The 24,221-nt window shown below is 52.0% G+C and overlaps 10 protein-coding genes across 10 annotated transcripts; 8 read left to right on the plus strand and 2 right to left on the minus strand.

Annotated features, from left to right (window-relative positions):
• Window positions 1-45: 45 nt before the first annotated feature.
• MGYG_00597 (hypothetical protein) lies at window positions 46-3,040 on the plus strand (the record flags this gene model as incomplete). Its single annotated transcript, XM_003176460.1, has 5 exons — window positions 46-1,366; window positions 1,417-1,596; window positions 1,648-2,116; window positions 2,174-2,394; window positions 2,463-3,040. 5 exons carry the CDS (start codon window positions 46-48, stop codon window positions 3,038-3,040), a joined length of 2,769 nt encoding a protein of 922 aa, XP_003176508.1.
• Window positions 3,041-3,574: 534 nt separating this feature from the next.
• Window positions 3,575-3,972, minus strand: MGYG_00598 (hypothetical protein; the record flags this gene model as incomplete). The annotated part of the gene is made up of 2 exons (XM_003176461.1): window positions 3,575-3,685; window positions 3,745-3,972. 2 exons carry the CDS (start codon window positions 3,970-3,972, stop codon window positions 3,575-3,577), a joined length of 339 nt encoding a protein of 112 aa, XP_003176509.1.
• Window positions 3,973-4,320: 348 nt separating this feature from the next.
• Window positions 4,321-5,021, plus strand: MGYG_00599 (integral membrane protein; the record flags this gene model as incomplete). The annotated part of the gene is made up of 2 exons (XM_003176462.1): window positions 4,321-4,565; window positions 4,628-5,021. 2 exons carry the CDS (start codon window positions 4,321-4,323, stop codon window positions 5,019-5,021), a joined length of 639 nt encoding a protein of 212 aa, XP_003176510.1.
• Window positions 5,022-6,132: 1,111 nt separating this feature from the next.
• On the plus strand, window positions 6,133-7,572 carry MGYG_00600 (golgi transport complex component Cog5; the record flags this gene model as incomplete). The annotated part of the gene is made up of 1 exon (XM_003176463.1): window positions 6,133-7,572. The coding sequence occupies one exon, from the start codon at window positions 6,133-6,135 to the stop codon at window positions 7,570-7,572; it is 1,440 nt and encodes a 479-aa protein (XP_003176511.1).
• Window positions 7,573-8,568: 996 nt separating this feature from the next.
• Window positions 8,569-9,813, minus strand: MGYG_00601 (hypothetical protein; the record flags this gene model as incomplete). The annotated part of the gene is made up of 4 exons (XM_003176464.1): window positions 8,569-8,748; window positions 8,872-8,942; window positions 9,113-9,378; window positions 9,458-9,813. The coding sequence occupies 4 exons, from the start codon at window positions 9,811-9,813 to the stop codon at window positions 8,569-8,571; spliced, it is 873 nt and encodes a 290-aa protein (XP_003176512.1).
• A 720-nt stretch (window positions 9,814-10,533) lies between these two features.
• Window positions 10,534-12,871, plus strand: MGYG_00602 (hypothetical protein; the record flags this gene model as incomplete). Its single annotated transcript, XM_003176465.1, has 2 exons — window positions 10,534-11,240; window positions 11,302-12,871. 2 exons carry the CDS (start codon window positions 10,534-10,536, stop codon window positions 12,869-12,871), a joined length of 2,277 nt encoding a protein of 758 aa, XP_003176513.1.
• A 1,653-nt stretch (window positions 12,872-14,524) lies between these two features.
• On the plus strand, window positions 14,525-16,350 carry MGYG_00603 (hypothetical protein; the record flags this gene model as incomplete). The annotated part of the gene is made up of 2 exons (XM_003176466.1): window positions 14,525-15,254; window positions 15,323-16,350. 2 exons carry the CDS (start codon window positions 14,525-14,527, stop codon window positions 16,348-16,350), a joined length of 1,758 nt encoding a protein of 585 aa, XP_003176514.1.
• A 372-nt stretch (window positions 16,351-16,722) lies between these two features.
• Window positions 16,723-19,679, plus strand: MGYG_00604 (DNA mismatch repair protein msh-2; the record flags this gene model as incomplete). The annotated part of the gene is made up of 3 exons (XM_003176467.1): window positions 16,723-16,746; window positions 16,805-18,346; window positions 18,414-19,679. 3 exons carry the CDS (start codon window positions 16,723-16,725, stop codon window positions 19,677-19,679), a joined length of 2,832 nt encoding a protein of 943 aa, XP_003176515.1.
• Window positions 19,680-20,521: 842 nt separating this feature from the next.
• MGYG_00605 (hypothetical protein) lies at window positions 20,522-23,025 on the plus strand (the record flags this gene model as incomplete). Its single annotated transcript, XM_003176468.1, has 5 exons — window positions 20,522-20,656; window positions 20,720-21,866; window positions 21,923-22,416; window positions 22,586-22,840; window positions 22,978-23,025. 5 exons carry the CDS (start codon window positions 20,522-20,524, stop codon window positions 23,023-23,025), a joined length of 2,079 nt encoding a protein of 692 aa, XP_003176516.1.
• A 675-nt stretch (window positions 23,026-23,700) lies between these two features.
• On the plus strand, window positions 23,701-24,199 carry MGYG_00606 (hypothetical protein; the record flags this gene model as incomplete). The annotated part of the gene is made up of 2 exons (XM_003176469.1): window positions 23,701-24,022; window positions 24,075-24,199. Coding segments are annotated over 2 exons (447 nt in total), but the record flags the coding sequence as incomplete, so codon positions are not given.
• Between the last annotated feature and the right edge of the window lie 22 nt (window positions 24,200-24,221).

A 24,221-nucleotide genomic window follows, 5' to 3' on the forward strand; every position in this document is an offset into this window, starting at 1 on the left:
GAGGAAGAGGAAGACAGTAGATGAGAGGAGATCCTGCTGCTTCAGATGGCCTCAGATCCGCCCGAAGAGGCGCTGCACTTCCGGGGCAAGACGCTCACGCCTGAGAGCCCGCGGCCACTGCATATCGCGGAGCCGTCGAATATACCCCTCCTGCAGAACCAGATGGACGCCTCCTACCATGACACCTCCGCCCTCGAGACTGTCCCGGAGGTCAAGGAACACACGTTGAACCCGGTGCTTGTTGAGCAGGGCCTACAGCGGCCGGCGGTGGGCGACCAGGTGGTGGACCATACGTACTCGCTGCTGCAGAGCGGGCTGCAGCAGATGAACGCGAGTGCCGCTGGTGGCGTTGCCGGAATCACAGGTAGTCTCCCTGAATCTAATGCAAATACAGAGGGCATGCCGTCAGGAAATGAAATGATACTCGCTTCTTCTACTCAAGACGAGGTTTTGACACATTCACTTTCATCTCCAGTGCCTGATCCCAATGTCATCCAAGAGCCAGACCGGCAGCACCCTCAAACCCACCCTGATACCGCTGCCCTTACCCATATCGCGGAGACGGTAGAGAATAATAACATAACAGCCCATCTAGCTCGTCTATATCCAGCCGCTCCGGTTGCTGCTTCGTATACTTACCAGCACCAGCAGCAGCCGCCACCGATGCACTCTGGAGCTGCTACTGGCTACCCCTTGGCTTCGGCTGAGAATTCAGGTGATATGAACTCAGATATCTCTCAGTCTTGTCTTTTCGGCACAGCTGCTGCCTATCATAGCATGCTTGGTAGCACTGTACCTTCGTCTACATCATGTATCACTACCGCTGCCACTACTACTGCCGCAGCTGCTACTATGTCTACGTCTGCAGCTCATGCTACAGTGCCCATCAACCAGACAGCTCATACCCTCGGCGGCATTGCCATTCCCAACATGCCCATATCTTATCCATCTACGCATCCTCTTCACTCACTTGCTGCTGCCCATGAAAGTGAGCCCATCCAACCAAGTCATCCAGACAAAGGCCCTGATGCCTCCCCATCTAAAGAAACCTTTCAAAGTGATAAAAGTAATATTCTGCCTCAGAGTGGGCATTCGGCTGCCATGGATGCATCGGCCGGCCTATCTACATCCCTTCCCAGTCCTAAGCAAGCACCGACAAAGTCCCATGCCAGGAAAGTATCCGCTACCTCACGGAAACGTGATAGCTATGATGATAATAAAGAGTCTACAAAGGGTGACCAGCAAGATGATACCCCCTGGGGGCCTGAGATTCAGAAAAAGTATGACGATTTTCTCCGAGATGAACGCATATATGTCACCGAGGCGCATTGGGATAGGTTTCCCGCCGGTTCCCGTCTGTTTATTGGTAAGTACAAGTGTACCCGTTACAAAGATATTTAGTACTAACAAGTATAGGCAATCTGCCGACTGAACGAGTGACCAAACGGGATCTCTTCCATATATTTCATATGCATGGAAAACTAGCTCAGATATCAATCAAGCAAGCATACGGCTTCATTCAGTTTCTTGAACCTGACTCGTGCCGCAAAGCACTACAGGCTCAGCAGGGTTCTACTATCAGAGGCCGAAAGATCCGTAAGTCGATTTCACATTCGTTGTTTACTCCTATTCCTAACATTTGGTTAGACCTAGAAATATCCAAGCCTCAGCGTGGTGCTCGAAACTCTGGCCCAACAGAAAGCAGTGGACGTACCCAGAGAAGATCAAGGTCACCAGAATATGAAAGAAATAGAGAACCACCACCCCGAGCTGGTCGTGCAGCCGCCGATCGCTATGAGAGGGGCCCAGGTAGACTAGCAATCAGTGATTTCAGGGAAAAGGACTCCCACCGGTATCGTGATAGAAGCTCACGATCCCCTTCACCGAGGGGACCCCGTCGAGACTCGTATCACTCCCGAGAACGCAGCTTTGACAGATACGATCGTCGAGAGAGGCGGCGATCGAGGTCACGATCACCTCGACCTCGAAATACACGCTACCGTAGCCCCAGCCCAAGAGACAAAGGGTATGACAGTGAATCTGACCTGCCAATCCCAAGAAGGGATCCACGTAACGTTCCTGAAGTCCAGGTTATTGTCCTGGAAAATGCAGACAAGTTGGTTTACCCCCTTTACTCCTGTCTTTACTTGCCCACTTGCTAACAGCCGACCAGTGATTTTGTGTACCGAGTTGAGAATGCTTTTCGGGATCGTGGCCTTAGATGCGACGTTTTGATTCTAAGCCCTCGCATTCGATTGTCTGCTGTTGTTCGGCGGCAGGTAATGGAAGGTGTCCTTGCCATTGTCCGCATCTCTAGAGCAAATCAATACTCAGGGAAGATCCCGTTGCAGATATTCGATCGATCCGGTGGGATGGGCAACGTACGGTTCAACGGTGAGTTACACATGATGCCTTGTGCCCCTGTTCAATGTTACCCATGGTCACTAATCACAATATTGTAGAATATTCTGAGCTTGATCTCAGCCTCGCAGCCGAAGTCGTTGTGCATGCACGTAATTCCCAGAAACCAAATCCGATACAACTACAGCCGCAGCTACTACCTGTAGCCTTGCCTTCTCAACCTATACAGCAGCCGGTACCAGCTCAATCGGAACAAGCTGCGATTGCCAGCCTGCTATCAAACCTTGACAGTTCCACGCTCCATACGCTACTTAATTCCCTGAACCAGCAGCAACAGTTGCAAGTCCAGCAAGCACAGCAGCAGCAACAGCAGCAAGCCCGCCAGTTTCACCCCCAACCAGTACCTACCACCGCGCCACCGTTAAATCCAACGAATCTTGCAGCACTCTTGGGTAACTTGACGCGTCCGGGTAACGCTAACCCACCATCTATTCCCACTACAACATCTCAAGGCAACCAGTTTGCGCCTCATCCTAATACAATCTCACATTCCAACATAAACCTAGCTTCCCTTCTACCAAAAGGCCTTGATCCAGGACAGAACGGCCAGCCCCCCCAGCCACAAGCCAACATGCAAGTACAACACATCATGGAGCAGCTAATGAAATGGAAACAATAATGCATCTTAATTCCCACTCCCTGTCCCAAAATTAACTTTTGATCCCTTTCATCCGGGCATATATTTTCACGACACATGAGCGACATCTGGTTTTGATTTTACTTAACGAGTTCAGACTCTTCTCTTTTTTGCATTTCTAGCGTAAGGTAATGATGGGTGGAGAATGGGTTGAGTTTGGGTTGATATATACACGCTGTTTATTCTATTTGTACTACATTCCCATCAATAATATGCTCTAATTCGTTCATTCCTTGCTCTCGAGATGTTCAAGCTAATATTACATATATCTTACAGTCGTCTCCGATGTCTTTCTTTTGCAACGTTGTTTTGTCCGCCATGCGGGTGTGTTTGGTGCCTGGGGCCGTGATAACTCATATATCGGGAAGTCCAGCACACAACAACCCAAGTTTCTCGTGGCCAGGGCGGATATCACCAGCTGGTATCATCCAGGACAAACTCCATCACAATTCCAAACCCAACCCGCAATGTCCAATTTGACAAATAACCACAGTCTCTTATGCGATGTATGTAGGTTTATTTGGCGGCTTTCTGCGCCGCGGCACTCTCAATGTCTTCTTGTTTTATCCTCTGGATAGTCTGGTCTCTTCTATGTTCCATTACTCGTTTCTCCTTGAAGTATTTGACCTGAAAGCAGCCAGTTAGTAAACTCAAACAATTCCGCTGTTTGACGCTCAAAGACATACCCAAGTAGCCGAGCATGCGCTTTCAAACTCCTGTATTTCTTTCGAGCACTTTGATCGGGCGGCGCCATCTTCTTTGATAGCATCTATGATATTATTTGCATCCAGGCAGGCGAAGAACTTGTCTCTTCCTATCCAGCATTGTTGACGGGAGGTTCGGTCAGGAGCGATTGAGCCGCCGTCAGGGGCCTTCTTGGGCGCAGACTCGGTAGACGACGAGAACCAGCCCATTGTTAGACGTATCACGGCAAGGCAGGTGTCCAGAAAAGCAGTATAAAAGACCGTTGGAACGAGATAGTGACCTACTTCTCCATCTCTCGCCGTGAAAACTAGTAAGCTCAAGCAAGGCAAAGCTTGATAACGGGCCTTAAGTAAATTTTCACGTGACTCTCCTTTGGCCGTTTCGTCCAGAGGAAGAAGAAACAACCTGATGAAGCCGACTTGGGATCTTCCCTGATACACCGTCGTCGCGAGAGGACGAAGTGAACCCGTTGATACATCTGCTAGGCTAGGCTGGGAGATGCAGCCTTCCAACAATATACCTTAATACCTGAGCGTTGTTCGAGTTTTATACGATACATGCGGCGCCGTCGACTTCCAAGGGCTGGTGCTCTGGCAGACCTCCCTCCGTCGAAGATCATACGCAAGATCCTTGCGATACAGCTAGCTTACTATGTCTGCGCTACGATTCTGATTCTTTTTACCGCCCTGGTGGCTGGCACTGCGTTTTCTCCTGACCTTATACTGAGCTGGCGGACTGTTCGGGGAGATACAACTGTCGGATGGACCCTTGGGTTCGTCTGGATGTTGAACAGCTCTCTTGGGTATGTTATAAACACACGTACAAGCGAGGTATGGCATGAGCTAATTGTTCGACTGTTTACAGGGCTATATTTCTCCTCCTATTTGTTTCCCGATCAAAACTGATACCCGACTTCGCCTTTACGCTTCATTTCATTCATCTTACAATCACATCCTTTTATACACATTCCGTCCCTACGAATATGCTCTGGTGGGGGCTACAGACTGCTAGTGCTACGCTTATGACCTTCTTGGGCATCTGGGCGTGTCAGTGGAGGGAGTTGCGGCCTATTGCCTTTGGAGGCCATGCTACGACTACCGGTACTAGGCAACAGCAACAGAACCCGGCCACAGACGCTGACATCGAGAGCGGTATCGACCTTGAGAATATCTCGAGAGGAAGAGGCAGAGGTCGAGACCGTGATGGCGGCGGAGATTACATTGAGGTTCCTAGCAAGGAAGTTGAATCTACTGCATAAAGGGGGTAATATACAAGTTGGGTACAGGTTCATGGCTTTGGTTATAGTTGTATAGCATATACCCCTTTTATCTTTCCTTCTCGGGCGGGAGTTTGGAAGACTACATGGTGTTGGACATTCCTTATATCTTTTTTCCTTTCCTTTCTTTCCTTTTCTCTCGGAGGCTTTTCTCCCTTTCCTCTCCTTACATTCTCCTTTAATACTTCTTCATGAATTGTATGAACAGATATCGCATCCAATACCCGTCCAATCCTCAGTCGAGCTCTTTCAAACGCTCTAGACAAGCCCATCCTGCTTCGACCGCAGCTTCTCGAGACGCTCCTTGTATCCGTCGTCCATGTCGACCTTTCCCTCGAGTGCTTCCATCATATCAAAGACAAAATCCTGGCAATCCCACCACTTAGGACGCTATATCAGCCACTTCCAACGCCTTGGCTCCGTCTATCTTGCAGATGTAGTAGAGCTCAAGCAGGGTCTCGTCTTCACGGACGTCGGCGGTGCGTTGTTCGTACCTGAAACGGCCTGAAGAGCCATCGCGTTGAGACCGGCTTGGTTGGGCCGTCAAGAAACAAAGCCCAATGCTTGTGAAAATATCGCCGTGTAGACCTTCATCATATCTCTCCTTCATGCCGCCGTCGCCCCATCGCCGTCTTATTCTTCTTCTTCTTCGTCTTCATCGTCTTCATCTACTGCTGCTCGTCTCCATCTTCAACTTCGTCCCGCATGGCTCGAGCTAGAAAGACGTCATGTGACGCTCACGCGGCCACAAAGTCGAACTTCGGCGGCTTCAACGACCTCGACGTCGCCTTAACAAGTCACAACATCCAGCCTGGACACGGAGAGACAGTGGCCAGGCGAGACGGAGTAGTCCATCTTGATCGGAGAATGCTGATGCTGGCCTGGCTCTGCCTCTTTGGCTTTGTTTTGCTGCTAACGTGACCATTGGCGTCATAGAGGAGAGCCCATATCTTTGAGGTAACTACAACTGCAAGTATACAGCAACACCCACCACCCCCCGGGCCCGCCTGTGAAGAACAGCTCTTGTGCATGCCATTTCTAACGATCTAGTAGTAGCAGAGAACCTACGAGAGCCTACATATCCTTACACACTATGACCTCGTCTCCGTCGTACATCGACTACGAGACCTTCCTGGACCCTTCATTCTCACCGACCTCGTTTGCCCAGACGCTGGTGGCAACCACCAACAACCCGTCTGATACTCCGCTGGACCTCTCTACGCCGCTCTCTCGTGTGCTGTTTGACATCCAGGAAGTTGACAGCCACGTCCACACACTCACGACCAAGTCTGCTCTGCCACTGCTGCGGTATACGACAGACACTACTGCCTCGGGCCAGCGTGTACTTCTCGCACTAGAGGCGCAGGTTTTAGCGCTGACTGAAGGGTACCAGCGTCTTGAGAAAGATGTGGTGCGTCGCTGGGAAGGAGCCGAGGAAGTGCGCGGAGCAGCGGAGCGGTCCTGGGCGACTGTGAAGTTGGCCCGGGCCGTGTCGAGATGTCTGATGCTGGGCAGGCAGCTGGAGGGTCAGCTGGTGGAGATCAGTGGGCGGGAGCGAGAGGACCACCGGGCGCTGGTAAGGGCGTCTCAGACACTATTGATGCTTAGACGGATGTTTGCAGACAATGGCAACGGTGACGATGACGGGGAAGGCGAGGGGTACGGTGTTGGGCTGGAGCGGGTGAAGGTGGTGAGAACGTTGAAAGCTGAGCTGGTGAATCCAGCAGAGAACAGTGTCAAGGCACGCGCGCAGCAGATCGTCAGTCGGTTCTCGCTACCCATAGACGAGCAAGGGGCGGTTTTGCGGCCCGGCGCTGGCGGCACTGGCTCTACATATGCACAGCAGGAAGAGAGCCGAGCACGACTGATATCAGCCATGACTGCCCTCTACCTGCTCTCCCCTACTACTACTCAAACTATATCCACGGCTAATTTCCAACCAGAACTGCTCCTCGTGACGTTAAAGTCGTTCATACACGCGTCCCTGACGGCCTCCCTGCAGGCCCTTCTTCGAGGACTCTCCCAGCTCCCGTCTCTGGAGCGAGCACTGCTCGAGGTCTCCAACCGCTGCCAGACGGTGGTAGTGCTAGAGAGGATACTTCAGGGTGCCAGACAGCCTGCGCACCCCTTCTACAACCACGCCGCCAACGATCTATCTTCGTCGTCGTCCACCTTGCCCACTTCTACTTCTGAGAAGAAAGAGAAGAACGTCAAGAACAACTTACTGTACCCACTACTGCAGTACCTGGACACATCGTCCCTGCCAAGCTACTTCTGGCGCTGCCTGGCATCCGCCCTATCCCCGCGGGTAGGGGAGCTGCTAAACCGTGGCGGGGCGGCCGCCCGGGCCCTGAGAGGGAATCGGGAGAGGCTGCGAGATGAGATCCGGCAGTGTGTGTTACGTGGGAGCAGTGCCGACGCCTCCAGCAGGGGCCGAGACAGAGAGCAGGAAGCAGATGGTGGAGGGCTGGTGGTGGGCAACTGGGAGAGGGAGGCAGCGGTGATGGTCGGGGCAGTGCTGGGCAACCGATAGGAGTCGGAAGAGTAGTTGGTATATATCATTTTTTTCGTTTCTTGACCTTTTACTTGCATCCTATGTAGGCGTTCGTTCTATCATATTCTCTTGCATGATCTCTCTTCCTTATCTCACCAACTAGTAGCGTTATGCATGTATGCTGTATGTGCTGTATGTGTTCCCGTATGCAAGCCGTGTCATATCTACCAAACCTCCACTAAACATCAACAACCATCGACCATCTACATACAACAACGCCCACCACGCTGGCCTACAGCGCCAGGAGCCTGGCCCACCCTGGCCGGGCCGTGAATATGACATCTCTTCTTCCATCTCTTCTCCTTTCTCTTCGTATTCTCTATGCCGCGTTGTACAGACAGGAGCAGACAGTGTAGCAGACACCGACAGCACCACCAACACCATCAACATCAACCACTCGCCGAACCAAGGCCGAAGGCTGCCTAACCAGCAAAGCGAGGTACCAGAGTAACATCTAGAGAGGCGACCTCTTCTCCCTGCGCCCTGTTTCTCAGTCCCCCATGCTACGCTATAGAACCGGACTGGACGGGATGGTGAGACTTAGATGCAGGTACCAGCCCAGCTCTTATAGCCATCAGACTTTCCTCACCTCCCCCATCTGCTACGGCTAACTAGTTAATTCTCCGCTGACTGCTTTAGGAGGTCGGTTCTCTTCTTTGTTGCAGCACGGGGGTCGAAATCCAAGTACCAGTACGCGAAGTACTGCTCTCCCGCGACACAACTCTCCGGCTATGACTTTATAACTACTTGAGCCTGAAGGAGTGGCGGGGAACAGGTGCCTGGATCGGTCGATCGACCATGCCCGACCAGAGAGAAAGAAGCAAAAAGGCAAAGGCAAAAGCAAAAAAGCGGAAAAAGAAGATGTATCCAGGACAGACAGACTTCGCTGACTGTGCTTGTCGTATCCAGGGTCAAAGCAAAGCAAGCAGAAAGGCAACGCAAAAGCCAGCATCTGGCTGGAAGTCCTTCGCCTCTTCACATGCTTTGTGCGACGTTTGGAGGAGACAGAGCGAGAGGAACAGGCCAGGTCCCCGTCAGGGCCAGGGCGAGCAGCTTTGGTTCCTGGATGGGGGAGAAAAGAGAGGAAATCAGGGTGGTGGACGATGGGAGTCGACGAGAAGATGAAGGGTTAAGACACACGGCCGGATAACTGCTCTGTATAGCGAAACGAAGTGGAGGGCAAGCGAGCAGAGGGCGAAAGAGAGAGACATGATATGCAAGGTACCTGTACCTGGACAAGGCTAAGGCAAGGCACGACAGAGAAACAAGTCCATGTACCTCGACGCCCCGTCCACCCTTAGCGTCCAGCCCGGCCTCTCGTCTTTCGTCTTGCTCAAGGGCGCGGAAAGCTCCAGTTAAAGGCGTTCAGTTAAGGACCAGGGTCGGCCTTAGCTAAGGGCTGGCTAACGAGTTAAGAGGCTAGTTAAAGGGGCTAGTGCACTGCTAGTTATGCTAGTTAAGGCCTAGTTAAAGGGACACCCCCCTGTGAGCTGGTCACTCGCTGACGATGTACCGGTACCTTGCCTGCTCACGCCTGCGGCTTGCCTGGCTGGCTGTCTCCCCGTCGACCTCTTGTCCACTCTTTCGTGCCCCCCTCTCCGAGAGATGCCATGGCATGCCATCCATGATGTCGAAGTCTCCATGGGCCGCCCATGACTTGCATCCTTCTTGCTGGCTCTGACGTAGCCTTCTCTTCGCTTCTTTAGCCTCATCTCTCGCCGACTTCCTTCGACTTTATCTCTCTTCCTTTCTTCTTCCTCCTCTTCTTCTCCTTCGTCTTCTTCTCTTTACTCTCGTTCCTATTTTCCCTCTCCCTCTCCCTCTCCGGACTTTAAACCACCACTTCCACACGCTACGGACTTACGGACCTTTTGATACACTTGGCTGCCAAAAGGGTACCTCCTCGGTACTACGGTTACTGCCGACTGATCTATCCAGAATCAAATATCTAGGAGCATAGGCACCTTGCTTGCATCTGCTTCGGCTCGATCTCGACTGACCTCGATCTCCTGCTGCGAGGATATCGTCTTCCTCGTCTTCTTCTCCCGCGCCTGCGGTGTCACAGGGGTGTTCGTCCTGGCTCGGTACCTGAACGACCTCCCCTTGGCCATTTTCAACCCACATCAACAAACGACTCCATTGTTCTCCATCATAAACATCCGTTGGCAGCAACTCGGATGAGAAAGCGAGGCAACTAAACGCATCAAATCGTCCAAACATCGCCTTCTTCCGTCACCCCTTGCCACTGTGTCCAAACAAATTCGCCTAAACGTCATCTCTCCTCTCTTTCTATTCCCTACAGCCTACGCCCGTCAAACCCCCGGGGACCTCGAAGGACTCCCATCCCATCTGTGCCCTTGTGCCTCTTTTATTCTGGGCCTTTACCTCTACCCTCTATCCACTGCTCCTCTACCTCTACCTCTAACCAACCGCCAACATATAAACACACACAAAGTCCTACTCCGTACCTCCCGCCAACACTTCGAATGTTTCGGTCATTTCTGCGTTGATCCATATTTACTTCTCCTAGAACGACCCACTTGCCGCCGCCGTCGGTGGTAGTTTTTTGCAAGGCCGTCGTCGAGGTAACAAGAGACGAAAGACGAGACTGACAGCGAAAGACCAAGGAGGGAGAAGTGCGACTGGGGGCATATAATATATATGCATAGATGACACGCTAGACCCCCCGTCAGGTCTTCCTCTCCAGCTCCGGCCTTGGATATCGACTTCACTTCTTTTTTTTACCTTCTCTCCTCCTTCCTTCCTCTTACCTCTTTTTTCTCTTCGTCTCCTTATCGTTATTTTCTCCGCCGGGGAGGCTTTTTCGGTCGCAGGTCGCCAGCAGGAGAAAGTGAAACAAGGGGAAGACGAACGGGAAATCAAGTGCGAAGGCTGGAAATACATCACCAGGAGCGGCGAGCAGGGTACCTGGTGTCGACGATGCCCTCTTTCCTCGCCGTCAACAACAAAAACAACAGAATGACCGTACCCGAGCAGCAGCAGCAACAACAGCAACAGCAGCGGAAAGAGCTGCCGCCCGGAACAGCTGCGTCCGTATCTGCTATCAACGGACAGCCGAACGGGCAGCCTCTCGGGGGACAAAACGGCATCACCTCTCATACTGAACTCAGCTCGAACCATGGAACGAACGATGTAACCGTTACTGAACAACAGCGTCATCGACAACAGCAACAACAGCAATCAGCAGTACACTACGCACACTCACATTCATCATCCGTATCGCCACATACAAATACCCAGGCCACCGCCGCCTTAGCTTCTAATCGCACCTCCGTCGTCAGTCGCGAAGGCTCTTCTACTCATTCATCCGCCTTTGACGAGATGCAGCACCCAGAGTCAGACGGAGACCATTATCAGACCGATAACGAGATCGAAATGGGCGGCACCGAAGATGCCGGACCTTCAGGAACAAGCCCTGCAGGTACATCAGGGGCCGCAGCAACAAATTCAATCACAGCGGTAGCAAACGCAGTAACTGCTGCGGCAGTAGCGGCCGTAACAGCAACAGCCAACGCTGCTGGCGGGCCGCCATCAAAGAAGAAAAAGGGCCAGCGATTCTACTGTACCGAATTTCCGCCTTGCAATCTCAACTTTACCAGAAGTGAGCACCTAGCCAGGCATATCAGGTAACACACGTACTCTCCTACCCCTTAATAAGATAATATAAAAATGCTAATATAAGACCAGAAAACATACTGGAGAACGACCATTCCAGTGCCACTGCTCTCGCCGGTTCTCCCGCCTCGACAACCTCCGCCAGCATGCTCAGACCGTCCATGTCAACGAGAACATCCCATGCGACTCCCTTGCGGCCAGTGGAACCCGATTCCAGCGCCAGGTACGTACCGATCGTGTACGTGGTACCGGGAGATCCCGCGCGGGGACCGCCGGCAGCCATTCACACAGCCACAGCCGCAACCTATCCACCTCAAGCATATCCTCGAACATGTCTAGCTATACCCCATCGCATCAGGAGCTACGACGACGGCCACCACCGTTGATGATGGCCGGCTCTGGCGCCGAACACCACCACCATACCCGCAGCAGGCATTCTCTCTCATTAGAGACAAGGGCTGAGCCGCCCAAAACTCCTCCAAATCAGTCCGCTGTCCCCCCTGGTCCCACCTTCACGCCGTCATCAGCTACATACGACCAGTCAAGCCCTTACTATGCTTCACCAAACTCTGCTTACGGTTCCTCACACTGGCCGGACCGCAACTTTGGTCGCCGTTTGTCAGTACCAACAGGTACGAGGCCATTTGACTCGTCGTCGCATCCAAACTACCCGAATCAGCAGTCCCCGTATACTCGCATGACGCATCCGCCATACCCCGGTCCGTCAATAGCACCGGCGCCGCCTCCCGTAATGGCTCCCACGCCAACAGACCCAGCGCAATATGCATCTGTAACACCAACTAGCTCCATAGACTCGGGGTTTGAAGCCGATCCCCGACGAAGGACATGGCATCCCTCTTCATACACTGGCTTTGCACGCCCTCCGCCAGCTACCAGCGGCCTCTGGTACCAGCAATCTGCTGAAGCACCAGGCTCAGGTCCCAGCGGAAATGTTAATGTACCTCCACTGTCTTCGCCTTCACAGCCAACTACAACTCGTCTGCCAGGTATCGAATCCTTTGACCATGTTCCACCACGCCGGGAACGTGACCGAGAACGAGAGGCCAGCCCAATGAGCCTTGACCGCCACCGCTACCAACATCAGCCATACTCGCAGCCGCCACCCCCGCCGTCACACCTGATGAGCAGCGCGCCATACGCACCAACTTTCAATGCTGGCCCCCGGCCCGCTCCGCCATTCTCTGGTGCAGAGCATCGGCGCGGCCAGCTGTCTCTAGATACCACGTTACAGCGCACTCTGACTAGACTAGACCTCCACGGCAATGGCAGCTCCGGCGGTAGCGCTAAGGACGCAGCAAGCTGGAGTCAAACAACACTGGGTGAATTGCAGAGTATTGGTTCTCGACCATCTACAGGAGCTGGCACTGGTCCTCTGAGGGAAGACGAAGATGAAATGGAAGAAGACGAAGGACCGGGACCAAGTGTTCCTACCGAAATGCCTCTCACGCAGCATCAGCCAGTGCAGTACGAGATGAATGCAGTCGAGCAGCAGCCACAACAGCAACGTACGTCTGGGAGCAGCGGCAACAAAGGACTAGATCGTCTCGAAGCCTTGGTCGCGGTTGCTACAAGTGAAAATAAGAAGACGAAATTTAACTCTAACGATACGGCTCATGGATAACGGCCTTTCCATTACGCAGTACTCCCCGGATGATCATGATGATAGGAACATTTGGGTCACTTTCCTTATACTCCTTATTTTTCTTTCTTCCTTCTCCTTCTACTACCATTTCCTTACTGTCCCTTGCTTTACATATATTCATCCATACATTCATACCCATACATAAGACGGCCACTAAATTTTGTCTTTCAACGCTGTTTTCCTCCTCTCTTTGCTTTATTATGTACCTTTTCCCCCTAGTTTGTGTTATGGTGTTTTTTTTTCGTCTCCTGACAATGCACCATTTACGGTCCATTTTCGTTTGGTGGTGGCATTTTGTCTATCCATCTCTTTGTCCACTTGTCAGAAAAAAAACTACTTCCGTTTCACTGCTTTATACTCCCTTCCGGCTTTTCCATGCCAGGGTTGCTTATCCAAAACATCACTCGGCTATCTGCTTATTTTTATGCTACGGGTTATTCTTATGGGTTATTCTTATGGTGTGATATGGCGTGGTATGAATTATTTACTTAGGCTGCTTTCTCCTGTTCAGTTCTGCTCTTCGGTTCCTCGCTCCTTCTCTTCCTTTTGCTACGCCTTAATGCCTGTTCGAACGCTTGAATATCGAGTTTGCAACAAAAAAAAGTCATCTTGAAGAGGGAAGAATAAGGGATGAGGAATGACGAGATGGTTGAAGGATGCTGCAATGAATTGAAACGAATTAACGACTCTCTTTTATCACCTTTGATGCTTCTACTTCCATTCTTTCTTTGCTCCCCTTTTTTCTTCCCTCTTGTATTTGCTTTCTCTCCTTTCTTCGCTTCTTGTTTTGTTTTACTAATATTGGAAAAAGGGGGCTTTGGTCTGTCTGCTCTTCTGCATTCATGGCACACTGTTACTCGTTTACTTGCCTTACCACAAATTAATACTCCATCACTCTCGGTACTTGGTCATCCCTTGCCCATGGCCTTTCTTCCCGTCAATTTGGCTGGTCATTCACTCTGTTGACAGGACCCCCTTGTTTCCTTCATTCCCTTTGAACATCGGGATTGAATGAAAGCTTCACCAATGCATTAGATACATGCATAGCTACTATGATACCCATTGTTGCAAGAACCAGACGCCTATGCTTTTTGTTATAATCAAAAGTGATGGACTTTTTTATTGTACTTGATTTCATGTACGTAGCTCGTGGTCTTGATATTTTGATTTGACGCTGGCCATCTAATAATAAATAATGCGTGAATGAGCGAGTTGGTTGTCTTTCGGAAATGTATGTACATATGACCTTTTATATAGCGGATTGGTAGGCCAACATATTCGTTGTATAGGGGGTGCCGAAGACAATAAACTAGTTCATTCACAACCATATCATTGTACAAAGCAACTGCTGTCATTGAATATTGATTATCTCATAAAATGCTTTGTATTCTATATCAATGCCCATATCCTTGTCCCTTTAATGTTATTATATAGATTTAGTCCATCATTCTATATCTCCTTACCTTTCTCATACTTTTAACTAAAAGAAGCACTCGCTATTACTGAGATAATTCCCTGATCCACCACCAGCCTGTGGAAGGGCTGCGCATAGATTGCCACCCATAATAGTCAAGACGACGAAGTTCAACGCCCCCACAGAAGCCGAAAGTAACCCACGGGATACTAAGAGATATGGGTTCAGGGGGTCAACGGGCCGTCTCGGGAACACCAGGAGGTGGCAGGGGAGAGCATCATACCCCAACGAGGAGGGCAGGGGGAACATCCCAGATCGTGCGAGAAGAATCGCCAATCGAAGGAGGGAAAGATGGACACGAGGATGACAATGGCTCAGACCGACACAGGGATAAGCGACAGAAGCGAAACGATGACGCTGACGCGAGCACTGGGTCTGTGCCCAGATCGAGCTCGGGGCCAGGAACGATAGATCAGAGAGTACATCTGGAGCTGCACGGCGAAAGGACTGAACATTGGGTTGGTCCACCGATACATAATCCTGGGCTGTATGAGCGGATACAGAGGGATGGAAGAGCAGGGGTATATGTTGGCCCAGGGGCTGGCGTCGTGGCTCGGTATACGCCACTTAGACAACCACAGAGAGAGACAGACCAGGGCCATGACCATGCTGCAGGCAGCACCCTCGCCCCTGGGGGAAAGAGGAGAGCAGGGGATGGGGTAGCTGAAACGGTTACTTCGGTTACAGGAACATCAAGTGATGCTGATGAGCTCCCTCAGGTGAGAACAACAAAGAAAAGACCTCAGGTAGAAGACAGCTCGGGGGAGTCCACTGTTGGCGCGGGTGAGACTGCTAAAGTAGACAAGGGCAAGGATAGGGCTGTTGAAGAGAATAATATCGCTGATCCAGCTGATCCTTCGAGGCAAAGCAATGCTGGGCCTGAATCCGGTGAGCGCAGTGAATTCATTCCTTGAAGGAGTTTTTAGACAGTAAGCACTAACCATCCATTCGGTTAGCTGAACAAGTTGTCATTTCAAGCGATCAGAGCCATAGGACTGTATATGAACGATATGGAGAGAGGACAAAAGAGCGTCCACCTCCATATAAATCATCACACTTCACACCCTCACCAGGCGAAATTCGGGAGAACCCTCCACACATACCGTACAGCGGATTCTATGAAAAGAGGCTCATCAAAAAGTTGAAGAGGGAGTTCGGCCGTATGGGCCGAAACCGCTTGATGCTGCATTTCCCGATACCCAGACATCCTACTCGGCGGATCAGGACTTGGAGTGCACCGAATATTGCACAGCTGGGCAGCTTTGGTCGGACATTGGCCAGTGTTCTACCAACCTGTCCACAGCTGACCAGGCCTGGCAGGCGAGTTAATCTTATTTTTGACAAGAATACGCCAGTCATAAAGGAGGAGAGTCCGCCAGAGGAAATTGATCTAAGACAGTTCCCTCTTCCATCAATTGAAGACGCGCCCGAGAGCGAAGCTGGGCCGTCAACACGTAATGAAGCTAGGGGTTTGGATCCTGAGGATGAATCCGGGCAGCTTCTAGTCGAGGCTGAGTCTGAAGTGGTTGTCGAAGAGCCACCTCGACGGACTAGGAGGCAAGCTGCTATCGCAGGCAGAGAGAAGATACGGGAGAGCACTGCGCCGCCAAGACGTGCTGCAACTCGAGGGCCTGCAGCAAGAAAGACAGTGGCTACACCTTCTGCAGAGCAGCAACCCGAAATTAAGGAGCAGGTCCAAGTAGAGATACCGGCTGTCATTCCCGAGGAGGCTGAGCAAGCTGAAACCAGCACCCGGCCAAAGCAAGCCTCAAGGGCCAGGGCAAAGGGCAAAGCTCCCAGCAAAGCCCCTGCTGAGACAAAAGCCGCGAAAGTAACGAAGGTAACGAAGGCAGCCAAAGCAACCAAAGTAGAGACTAAGAAATCAGGTCCAAAGCTGAAGACGCAGGCGACGAGTAAAGTTGCCCCTAAATCGAAGGTCGCTAGCAAGGCAACCAAAGGAGGCGCTGGTAAGAAGGGGAAGTGACAGCTGCAGCTGTAGTTCCTCATTGTATGGTATATGTTATAGCTATGGGTATCTTGGAGGTTAGTCTGGTTCATAGCAGGCGTTGTAGAATCCTATTCTTATATCCTCTTCTACCTTCATTTTCTCTTCTTCATCTTCTTCATCCTCATCGTCGTCGTGGTCTTCCTCTTTTCGATATCAAAATCAGCTTTTTTACGTCATGAAAAAGGCGCGTAAACGCGTGTTCACGTGACACTAAATTCGATTAAAGTCGAATCGCGTTGAAGAGAAAATCGACGAAGTAGACGAACAGTTTATAGACTGAGAGGAGCGAGGTAGTTCTGTTTTTCGATACTTGAATCTGTTTGTTGGAAAGATCGCATCAATTGTATTATGGCGTCTCGTCCTGAGCTGAAGGTGGGTTTGCTGCGTGAGATCTATAGAGCGATTGAGGGCTAACGACATCTACATCCAGGTCGACGATGAGGTCGGGTTTATTAAATTCTTCCGCTCATTAGACTCCGAAGACGAGTCAACAGTGCGAGTGTTTGACCGTGGCGACTGGTATACTGCCCACGGTGCAGATGCAGAGTATATTGCTCGCACAGTCTACAAAACTACATCTGTTATACGGACCCTGGGGCGAAGTGACAGCGGCCTGGCCTCAGTGACATTGTCGGTCACCGTATTTCGATCCTTTTTACGAGAAGCCCTTTTCCGTCTAAATAAGCGAGTGCAGATATGGGCGTCACAAGGCGGTGCTTCAGGCAGAGGCTGGAAGCTGGCAAAGCAGGCCAGCCCGGGAAATCTACAAGATGTAGAGGAGGAACTAGGAGGAGCTTCCGGAGGGAATGCAATGGATACCGCACCTATTATCCTCGCTGTGAAAGCTGCTACTAAGGCCAAGGAGATGAGACATGTTGGCGTATGCTTTGCAGATGCAAGTGTGCGCGAACTAGGAGTCAGCGAGTTCGTTGATAACGACCTCTATTCCAATTTTGAGTCTCTCCTTATCCAACTGGGAGTAAAAGAGTGTTTGATAACCACGGAAGGACAGAAGAAGGATGTTGAACTAGCAAAGCTGAGGCAGATTGCTGACAGCTGCGGCGTGGCTATTACAGAACGGCCGGTCAGTGCCTTTGGCACCAAGGATATTGAGCAGGACCTATCAAGGTTGTTGAAGGACGAGACTGGACCTGCCATGCTACCGCAAACAGAACTCAAATTGGCTATGGGTTCTGCTTCAGCTTTGATTAGCTACCTTAACGCAATGTCCGACCCGTCCAACTTTGGTCAATACCAGCTCTATAAGCATGACCTGGCACAGTACATGAAACTTGATGCATCTGCTCTCCGGGCGTTGAATCTAATGCCTGGACCCCGGGATGGTATGAAAAACATGAGTCTTTATGGGCTGCTTAATCACTGCAAGACACCCGTTGGAGGCCGCTTGCTGGCTCAATGGCTGAAACAACCACTGATGAACCATAAGGATATTGAGAAACGGCAACAGCTAGTCGAGGCATTTGTCACAGACACGGAACTGAGACAGACCATGCAAGAGGACCACCTTCGATCCATACCGGATCTATACAGGCTGGCTAAACGGTTCCAGCGAGGAAAAGCCAATCTAGAAGATGTTGTTCGTATCTATCAAGTGGTCATACGTATCCCTGGCTTTATAAATTCGTTTGAAGGAGTGATGGACGAGCAGTATCAAACGCCACTGGATGCAGAATATACTACCAAGCTACGGAAGCTCTCACAAGATTTAGGGAAGCTAACTGAGATGGTCGAGACGACAGTGGATCTTGATGCTCTGGACAACCACGAGTTCATCATCAAACCCGAATTTGACGATAGTTTGCGGATAATCCGGAAGAAGCTTGACAAGTTGAGGCACGATATGGACTCTGAGCATAGGAGAGTTGGTCGTGATCTCGGCCAAGATACGGAGAAGAAGCTCTTCCTTGAAAATCACCGAGTGCACGGCTGGTGCTTCAGGTTGACCCGAAATGTGAGCAGATCGTTATCCTACCTTATTTGATATCTTGTGTCGTGCATGCTAATTAATTATACTATAGGAAGCCGGCTGCATTCGCAATAAGAGAGAGTACCAGGAGTGCTCGACGCAAAAGAATGGAGTATATTTCACAACTTCAACTATGCAGGCACTACGACGAGAGCACGACCAGCTCTCAATGAACTATAACCGGACGCAGACGGGGCTTGTCAGCGAGGTTGTCAATGTTGCAGCCTCTTACTGCCCCCTACTCGAGCAGCTAGCTGGCATTCTAGCGCACCTCGATGTAATAGTGAGCTTTGCCCATGTATCCGCACACGCCCCAACGGCATATGTGAGACCGAAGATTCACCCTCGAGGAACGGGTAACACCATCCTCAAGGAAGCCCGTCACCCGTGCATGGAAATGCAGGACGACATAACCTTCATTACCAACGATGTCTCTTTGATCAGGGACGAATCCTCCTTTTTGATCATCACCGGCCCCAACATGGGCGGCAAGTCTACGTACATCAGACAAATAGGGGTTATAGCACTCATGGCGCAGACCGGGTGTTTTGTTCCCTGTTCAGAGGCAGAGCTTACAATATTTGATAGCATCTTGGCCAGAGTCGGTGCCAGTGATTCCCAGTTAAAGGGTGTATCAACTTTCATGGCGGAGATGCTTGAGACCGCAAATATTCTGAAGTCAGCAACGTCGGAGTCTCTTATCATAATCGACGAGCTGGGTCGAGGAACAAGCACGTATGACGGCTTTGGACTTGCATGGGCGATATCAGAGCACATCGTGACTGAGATCAAATGCTTCAGCTTATTCGCTACCCATTTCCATGAGCTTACGGCGCTCGAGGAGCGGTACCCTAAGGCCGTGAGCAATCTGCATGTAGTAGCCTTCATCGGTGACGGGCCAGCAACAGACGAAAAGCAGCAGAAGAAGAAGCAAGAAGTCACGCTGTTATACCGAGTTGAACCCGGTGTCTGTGATCAGTCCTTTGGCATCCACGTCGCTGAGCTGGTCAGGTTCCCAGACAAGGTCGTCAACATGGCTCGCCAGAAGGCAGAGGAGCTTGAGGACTTTACTTCTTCGGGAGCTAATGGAGATGGCAAGCAAAAGACTGCGGCAGCGGTGGAGAAGTTCACTGCCGAGGAGGTCGCGGAGGGCAATGCGCTGCTGAAGGCGATGCTGGTCAAGTGGAAGGCCGAAGTCGAGGCTCCAGGCAACGAGAAGATGAGCGTAGAAGAGAAGAAGCAGCGGCTACGGGAGCTTGTGGCGGCGGATGAGAAGCTACAGGCCAACAAGGTCTTTTTGGATATCAAGGCTTTATAGATGGATTTGATAACTAGATAACTATTTAATAACTACTAGCATGGACGGCGTTCAGCGATAATTAGTTATATAACTACACATACAGTCTACCAACTGGTCAACTTGATCAAACTGTCACCCGTAGTGGCAAGTAATCAATGTACATCGCCGTCTATCTGTACCTCGTTGATACGTGTGGTCGCTAAGCGCATCCAGACTTTTTATTATCGATAAAAATCAACCGCAGGGGGAAGTCTTTCGCTACCGCACAAGTAACACCAGCGAGCAATCCACGGCTTCAACGACACTTATATACTTACTGTCGACCAGTATATCTGTCAATTGAAGATTAAAGCTTGCCAGTGACATGCGCGGCGCCTAGCAGGCCTTGATTCATGCACCCCTTCTCCGTCTTTGCGTTCAGCATCTTCGTCGCTGGCTACATCACCGCACGCTGGGACCTGGTTACCAGGCTGTACGAGCTCGCTATCTTCGCCTGGGACCACGGCGTCGTCGTAAGTGCTATCTATAACTCTCTGCTGCTGTAACCAGTGTGTGCAGTGGATAATGGAATAGTAGCTGATAATAAAATGGTTGACAGACTCGCGCGGCCAGAGGCTTCCTGGTTCTCTCGATATTCTTCGCTGCCCTACTTGTACCGCTCAACCATATCGTGACGAGGGAACTGAAAGTGGTAATTATACCTATATATTCAAGCTTGTAACTTGGTATGCGCCGGATGGCTGATGTGTTGGATGATTGTTAGCACCCTCGCTCCGTGCACCACGGGATATCTGCGCGCGAACAGCTAAGGCGCCGCGGGTCGTTCTAAGGCAGTCTACGGGGGAGAGAAGCATGACAGCATGGTGATGAATGATGGCCTGCTACGGGTGTTCTGGCCATATGAAGTTGCGTTGTCCGATGCGCCGGGGGTGATAGTTGGGTGGAGGAATTCTGAATTCGACTTGTTTGTCGTCTCAGTGCTGGAGCATGTTGAAGTAGGATATACCATACGATCATAATGAGGGTGTGAAAGAGTGGTGCTGATATGGCTGGAATAGGCACGCAATGTGGAAAATGCGCTGAGGACGGGGATACTGTATCGAAACAGCCCGCATCCGATATCCCGCATCTTTGGACTGTGTGGGAAGCCTGTGATGCATGTGCTGGGCTCTACGAACGCGGCAGAGGTGCCTACGGCGTTTACCACGTCGCATATACATGCTACGACGAGTCCGTCTACGGGGGTGCCGCTGATATACTGTCCTCCGAACGTGAAGCTGCCGCTGCAGGTGATCATGTTCAACCGCCCGCGTCCCACGAAGATGCAGTACATGTCTCTACGCCCCATCCCGCTGGCCCTGGGAGACAAGCACACCAGCTTTGACAAGGGCGGCGGCGGTGGAGAGACGACGCTGGATGAGGTCGAGGTGGCCGAGAGGGACGCGCGGGCTCAGACATCGCGACTGATAGCCAAACGACGGCTGGTGACGGTGGTGAAGCATGTGCCGTCGTCCAAGGAGCAAGCGCTGGCGGTGCTGATCAACCAGATCAACTGCTCGTTCGAGATGGACCGGCTGCTGCAGAGCAACATCGGGCTGATCGGGACACGGCCCAAACGGGCTCTGAGCGTGAGCCAGCGGGTGGTCGAGTCCGCCACGACCGCCTGGGGCGTTGTGCTCTGGGGCATCACGTACGTCGCGATGGTGTGGATATACCCTATCATCACGCAGGGGTTTATCGCCATCCTGATCGGGCACCGGGTGGTTGCTGAGGTGGTGCTGCGGATCCTCGAATGGCGCGCTGCCCCTGACGCGGCTGCGCTGAAGGACATCTCGGCCACGGCGCAGCAGATTGATATCCGGCTGCAGCAGTTCTGCTACTGGCCGATCCAGTACCTGACTCTGTGCAAGCGCAAGGACGACTGGGAGAGCGTGACGAACAGCCATCCGGACTACATTCGGTTCTACAACAGCCTGTGGCTGGTGGCCAACGACGTGATCATTGGCATTGCACTGGGCTCGTATATTGTTGATAATGCGGATACGGTGGCCTCTGAGATCAATGCGGTGCTGACGGGCTGGACGGTGGACGGGCTGCAGCAGACGATATCGTGGCTGATGGGCTGGCCGGCCGGGCTGAAGCTCAACAACGAGCTGGCCGTCTTCCTGGGCGACCTCTTCCTCTGGGTCATCGCCCACTGGGCCAGTACGTATAACTACTATGACTTTTGTATATGTATATGTACTAATGTAATGGGATAGGTGCACTGGCAAGCCTGCGGCCGTTCCTGTCGTACGTGGTGTACATCATCGGGTGTGCCAGCTTCGCCGGCGCCAGCATGTCCATCGCGATGTTCTCTGACCTGCTGTCGATCTTCACCATCCACATCTACAGCTTCTACATTGCGTCTGCGCGCATCTTCAACTGGCAGCTGACGATCATCATCTCGCTGTTCCACCTCTTCCGCGGCCGCAAGCGCAACATCCTGCGCAACCGCATCGACTCGTGCGACTACGACCTGGACCAGCTGCTGCTTGGGACGATCCTGTTTACGCTGCTGTTCTTCCTGCTGCCGACGGTGCTGGTCTTCTACATCACGTTTGCGTCGGCGCGGATGGCGATCATCTCGCTCAAGGCCGGGCTGGACACTTGTCTGGCCTTTCTCAACCACTTTCCTTTATTTGCGCTGATGCTGCGACTCAAGGACTCTCGTCGACTCCCTGGTATTTCTTCTTTCTACTTCTTCTTTATTGCTGTATATGCTATTGACTGACGGACAAAGGGGGAACTCGCTTTGAGCTGCGTCGACCGGCTCTTCCACCACCGCCCAATGATAAACTGGAGTACACAGAGACATCCTACATCCACCTCAAGGCACGTCTATCTCTATCTCTTGTCTATGTATTGTCTCTAACATCCTGCAGTCTGTTCCACTGTCTCTGCGCGAGATGTTCGACCAGTACTTCCGCCTCGGCCAGCGCATCCGACAGCACTACATGTCCCCGCGAGTGATCCTGTGTCTTGCCACCGGCCAGTTCGTGCCTCCCATCCACCGCCGCAACCTGTACAGCCTGCAGTACAGCATGCTGCCGGCCCAGCGCGTAGGCATTGTTGATGTCTGGTCCCGGCTGACTGCAAAGAGCTCGACTAGTGGTGGAAGCAGCGGTGGCAGCAGCCAGGTAGGGTCTTCTTCCGGCGGCCCCATGTCCTTTCACCGGTCTTCTTTCCCCCTTGACCGGCGGCGTAGATAGTCACTACTTTATTCCATCTATTACTATTAACTATTACTTGTCACCTTTACTTGTCACCTTTGTAGTCACTGGCCTTTGTCGCCTTTGTCACCTTCACCTTTGAAGACCTGTGAAGACCTTTGTAAACCTTTGTATAGCATAGTCACTCACCATCACCATCTATCTCACTATTACTGTCTCTATCTCACCATCTATCTCGCCCTGTCGTCATCTTCCTTCACTGTCCTCTTCACTATCTCTTCACTGCTTGTCCTGCCGTCCTTCGTCCTGCTGTGACTCTAACAAAGAACCTCCTTGTCCTCTTCACTCTCCACTTCTTCCTGCTTGCTTTTTCCTATCGCATCGTCAGGCTATAAAATGGCCTCGTCTTCTCGTCGACGCTTCCTCTTCTTCTTCCTTTCCTTCCTCACCCGCCCGAGCCCCTGCCTGCTGCAGAGTGCAGAGAGCAGCTCGGCGGCGTCGGAAGCAGGACTGAAGCCAGCAAGTCTATATAAAGAGACTTCGACCCCCTTTCTTCGTCCTTTTTTTCTTTCTCTCTTTTTGTTCAACACGCAAGCTACCTTTGATCGACCAGCGCATTCTCCAAGGCCTTGAGACCACCAAACACCTCGACTGCTTCCTCGAGCCGCCCAGGCCCTTGACGTTGCCTTTTCGACCAAACGGACGCCTCCCGCTCCTCGCGCGCCATCGCACCGACCGCCCGCTGCATCCCGCCAGCCGCCAACGCCGTAGAGACCAGCTATCCCGAGCAGACTCCGGCAGACCAGCAAACGCGCCGACAAGACAAGATGCACGGCAAGTGGACCGAGGACGAGGACGTCGCCATCGTGGCGCTGCGCCTGGGGACAAACCTGAGCTGGGAGGGCATCAAAGCCAAGTTCGACGCTGCCTTCCCGCCCGCCAGCTGCAAGGACCTCGAGTCCCGCTGGAACAAGACGCTCAGGCCGACGCTGCCCCCGCGCGCAGCCAACCGTACTGCCTGTCTGTTCGACGACTACAGGCACTACCGACCGAGCCACATCGCCGATGGCGACCAGAGGAGACTGGTGCTCGCCGTTCTGCGCGTGCTGGCGGACCATCCCGCCGAGCGGATCGTCCCGCCGCACCCAGGTACGTATTCTCAACTTCTTATTCTTCAGGGCATATTGACTGACTGAGGTAGAACTCGAGTCGTCTGGAGACCAACTCCAGCAAGCGGCCGCTGTCCAAGCCTTGCAGCCATCCGGCTCGGCTGCCCAGCTGTCTGCGCCTCCCCAGCAGCCTTCCGCCCCAGAGCAGCCGCCAACAGTTCCTGCTCTGGACGCCGCTG

The sequence above is a fragment of the Nannizzia gypsea genome, genomic scaffold, assembly GCF_000150975.2.
Source record: "Nannizzia gypsea CBS 118893 supercont1.1 genomic scaffold, whole genome shotgun sequence".
Taxonomy (NCBI): domain Eukaryota; kingdom Fungi; phylum Ascomycota; class Eurotiomycetes; order Onygenales; family Arthrodermataceae; genus Nannizzia; species Nannizzia gypsea.